Source organism: Drosophila montana, unplaced genomic scaffold (genome assembly GCF_035044405.1).
Source record: "Drosophila montana isolate Dmon_TW-CO22-7 unplaced genomic scaffold, ASM3504440v1 contig_1_1, whole genome shotgun sequence".
Lineage (NCBI taxonomy): Eukaryota > Metazoa > Arthropoda > Insecta > Diptera > Drosophilidae > Drosophila > Drosophila montana.
In genome coordinates this window covers 907,687-909,531 of record NW_026996920.1, presented here as the reverse complement: position 1 = coordinate 909,531, position 1,845 = coordinate 907,687, and the positions used below count along the sequence as shown (strand labels likewise).

At 42.1% G+C, this 1,845-nt stretch overlaps 1 protein-coding gene across 1 annotated transcript; it reads right to left on the bottom strand.

Moving 5' to 3' along the window:
- Positions 1 to 687: 687 nt before the first annotated feature.
- On the bottom strand, positions 688 to 1,516 carry Tim17b2 (Translocase inner membrane 17). The gene has a single exon (XM_064679359.1). The coding sequence runs from the start codon at positions 1,364 to 1,366 to the stop codon at positions 833 to 835; it is 534 nt and encodes a 177-aa protein (XP_064535429.1). The 5' UTR covers positions 1,367 to 1,516; the 3' UTR covers positions 688 to 832.
- Positions 1,517 to 1,845: the final 329 nt, after the last annotated feature.

The window sequence follows — 1,845 nt, the reverse complement described above, 5'->3', positions numbered from 1 at the left end:
CAGCACTTGACTCTATGCGCCGGCGCAGGCGCATGCCCTGAGACTCTCCTGCGGAGCGACAGGTAAGCACGGCAACAGCAACAGGTAAACATTTGCCAATAAAACATACAGCCTGTTGCTTCTGACGCGTGTCAAGTGTGTGGGTAACTACCTGTTGAATTGGCTAGTCCTTTGCATACTGCCAGTGTATCTCAACGAGCTGCAAGTCGTACTGATTGACAGTTTATTGGCATCGTGAAAACTATTAATACATCGCCAGACTGGGCTGTTTGGTAATGATAAAAGGGGACCCAGAAGATCTTTGGCAAGGCAAATGACACGATTTCAGCTATTTTTATTAAGGCAAATTGGATCGAATATTTCTTGAATTGGCTGCATCATATTAATCCAAGGCTTTGAGCGAAATCTCTTTATCTTCTCAGATGGTTAGGCAGCCAATAATACCTTCAAAGAGAATATTTGATCTCTTCCCACAAATGACATCTACCAAATATGGAATGATACGTCTAATGGTTTGGGCCTAAGTTATTTATGCTTTCCTAAGTTTTCCATAAAGGGCTTATGCCAAAACCGTATCATTTTCAATAATACATATGGCTCGGTACGGTTCAACCTTGTGTATCCTATAATTTCACGCCGGGCTTCCAAACATCAAACTTTACATTTCAGTAACCAGAAAAACTATCCTTCAATTTTATCTGACGAGTACTTCATCATGTATTTTTCGATTAGCCAGATGGTCTCAAAACCATAAAAAAAATTTTGCTCAGACTTAGCCACATATCAGAGTCATAATTGATGGCTAAGTTAAAAAACTGTCAACAAATTTAATTTAGGAATTAACATTCGCTGTTCGCGTGCCAAACCCAAATCCTTTTGCTGGATCCGAATCAAATGCATTAACACTGGCGTCTTGTGGATCAATGGGTGGCGCTGGATTGCGGAATTGCTCGGCCGAGATGCGGGTTAGAAGTATGCCGACGCCCTCAATTAAGGAGAGCAAGATGCCGCCAATGATGGCGCTGCCTGCCATTGAGGCCAGGCCATTACGTGCCGCCAGAATGCCACCTGTGGCAGCTCCACTGATAATAGAGTTCCACGGGTCCTCCTTCTTTCGAAAGTGCACCAGGGTGCAGTCAATGGTACTGAACATGCCACCCCAGGCAGCAAAATTGCCGGCTATCACTGGCGAGCGCGCCTTCACAGCCATCATGCTGCCCATAAGGCGGCGACTCAGGCCCTGTGGCGCATTTCTAAAGCCCTTGAGCGCCTGAAAGATGCCGCCGCCGATGGAGCCCATAGCAAAGGCACCTCCAGAGTCATCCACAATACGATACGGGCAAGGTTCACGCGAATATTCCTCCATATTCTGTTTGCCTAAACTGGTTTTGTTATTCGATCAATGTACTGTCTAAAGCGAAATTGAATTTATAAGAATTTTCAATTGTTTGTGTTTTAAATGATTTTGATGGATTTCAAAGCTACACGTGCATGTAAATTAATATGATAAATACTAAATGAGAGAAAGTTCGGGGCCTGCCTAGCAGAGTCCATATAAACGAGAGATGAAACCACAGACAGGGATACAAAATGTAACCTGAATGATATTTTCAAAGATTAAGAGCACATAAAGCGGAGTACATGTGCATATGCAATTAAATTCTACACATATTCACAAAAATTGAAAATATAATCAAACGATGATACGGGAATCTAAGTGACCATGGGAGCAAATATAATCACTTGGGACTGCATTTTACAGGGTTGAGCCAAACAAAATAATTCATATACAATTTTTACATTTTTAAAAGTTAGTTGAGAATAAGGGAATATAGGCTAAAAACA